The following is a 2,190-nucleotide window of genomic DNA, read 5'->3' on the forward strand; positions in this document are numbered from 1 at the left end:
AGACTGGAGCCAAAATTTAAAGTATATGTATTATGAACTCGTGATCAAACTCATAACTCGTCTTAATTATCAGGCTCACAATTAAATATTTATACAAATTTTTTATAGTACATATACTAAATCTAAGCAAAACTATTAGATTCGTTCGAATCATTATATATATATATATATATATATATATATATATATATATATATAGGCGTTATATTGACGTACATATAGAACTCATGTTCATGTAATGTCCCATGCCAAGGTTGATGACTCCGACTCCGTAATGGTAGACCGAAAAAAGAGCGAGCAATGTAAAGAGTGTTTTTTTAATTTACAAGAATCAACTGCTAATAACTAGGCTTCTCTTTTCAAACTATATATATAGATGATATGAATATTCCCTTGGTAATTCAAAGCATCATAAGTCATTAATTAGTTCATTAATTACTTGCAAGAATGGGTTCTCTAAAATTTATCCTTTTAAGCTTACTGCTTTTACTATGTTTAAGCCTTGGCTCTGCTCGTAATAACGACTTGTTGGACCCTATGAAAGCCCAAAAATCAGACGAAATGCATGACCAAAATGGAGTCACGAAACCTTCTTGCATGCCTGGTGTTGGTGGGGTAGGCGGCGATAATAGAGGCAGCAGCGGTGGAGGAGGTGGTGGCGGTGGCAGTGGCGGAGGTGGAGCCTATGGTAACGGGTGTGGTGAAAATGGCTGTAATTACCCGCCCGTTGTACCTGGACCTCCACAAACAGGCGAAAACCCTTATTGCATGCCTGGTTGTGGCGTAGGTGGTGGTGGGGTAGGCGGCGGTAATAGAGGCAGCAGCGGTGGAGGAGGTGGTGGCGGTGGCAGTGGCGGAGGTGGAGCCTATGGTAGCGGGTGTGGTGAAAATGGCTGTAATTACCCGCCCGTTGTACCTGGACCTCCACAAACAGGCGAAAACCCTTATTGCATGCCTGGTTGTGGCGTAGGTGGTGGTGGGGTAGGCGGCGGTAATAGAGGCAGCAGCGGTGGAGGAGGTGGTGGCGGTGGCAGTGGCGGAGGTGGAGCCTATGGTAGCGGGTGTGGTGAAAATGGCTGTAATTACCCGCCCGTTGTACCTGGACCTCCACAAACAGGCGAAAACCCTTATTGCATGCCTGGTTGTGGCGTAGGTGGTGGTGGGGTAGGCGGCGGTAATAGAGGCAGCAGCGGTGGAGGAGGTGGTGGCGGTGGCAGTGGCGGAGGTGGAGCCTATGGTAGCGGGTGTGGTGAAAATGGCTGTAATTACCCGCCCGTTGTACCTGGACCTCCACAAACAGGCGAAAACCCTTATTGCATGCCTGGTTGTGGCGTAGGTGGTGGTGGGGTAGGCGGCAGTAATGGCGGAAGTGGCGGTGGAGGAGGCGGTGGTGGTGGCGGAGGTGGAGGTGGAGGATATGGTAGTGGTTATGGTGAAAATGGAAATTGTAATTACCCACCCGTTATACCTGGACCCCCACAAACAATTGGACCTATATGCAATTGTCCAATAACTCAACCAACATTCCCATTTCCTTGTCCATATGGATGTCAGCCACCACCTAGTTATGGCTGCCCAAATGGAAATTCCAGACTAACTCATGACAAGGAAAAACAGAATCATCAGCCCAAGACTACTGAAAACGAAAAGCAAGATGGAGAGCCAATTAGGTCCGAGGAAAAGATAAACATAAATGGTGATGGAGATAAGGAAAAACAAGATGGAGAGACCAATCTTGCGGAGAAGGAAAATCAGGACACTAATGTTGAGGACTGAGAATCTTTTGTTCGATTTTCAGACGTACTATTAGTTGGACCAATGAATTACGAGTAGCATGCATGGTGTTATTAGCTAGCTATAGGATGAATAAAAGAATAAATATGAGTTGATAAAAAAAAGTGATTGTGTGTGAAGGCACAGTGGTGTATAGTTCAGTCTATATGAATGATATACTAATAATTGAAAATGGTTTACTTATACCTAAGTTGTATTTACGTTCTTCATTTCTGGCTTCTTTTTCTTCTTGTTTCACCCTGCAATCAAGTTGATGATGAGTTTTTCAAATACTCTTGTTTACCCGAAAATGTTTACCCGAAAAACGGATGGAGTTGAATTTGTACGTAGTTCTAAGGATATGTGGTATAATTTAATACAAATCGTAAGGAGAAATAGAAATATCAATTATGGATT

At 43.7% G+C, this 2,190-nt stretch overlaps 1 protein-coding gene across 1 annotated transcript; it reads left to right on the forward strand.

Moving 5' to 3' along the window:
• Nucleotides 1-447: 447 nt before the first annotated feature.
• Nucleotides 448-1,776, forward strand: LOC104112710 (glycine-rich cell wall structural protein-like). Its single transcript, XM_070182967.1, has one exon. It carries the CDS (start codon nt 448-450, stop codon nt 1,774-1,776), a length of 1,329 nt encoding a protein of 442 aa, XP_070039068.1.
• Nucleotides 1,777-2,190: the final 414 nt, after the last annotated feature.

The sequence above is a fragment of the Nicotiana tomentosiformis genome, chromosome 8 (genome assembly GCF_000390325.3).
Source record: "Nicotiana tomentosiformis chromosome 8, ASM39032v3, whole genome shotgun sequence".
NCBI classification, from domain to species: domain Eukaryota; kingdom Viridiplantae; phylum Streptophyta; class Magnoliopsida; order Solanales; family Solanaceae; genus Nicotiana; species Nicotiana tomentosiformis.

Coding starts and splice junctions, on each gene's coding strand:
- LOC104112710 (XM_070182967.1), top strand. CDS start 448: ATGGGTTCTCTAAAATTTATCCTTTTAAGCTTACTGCTTTTACTATGT.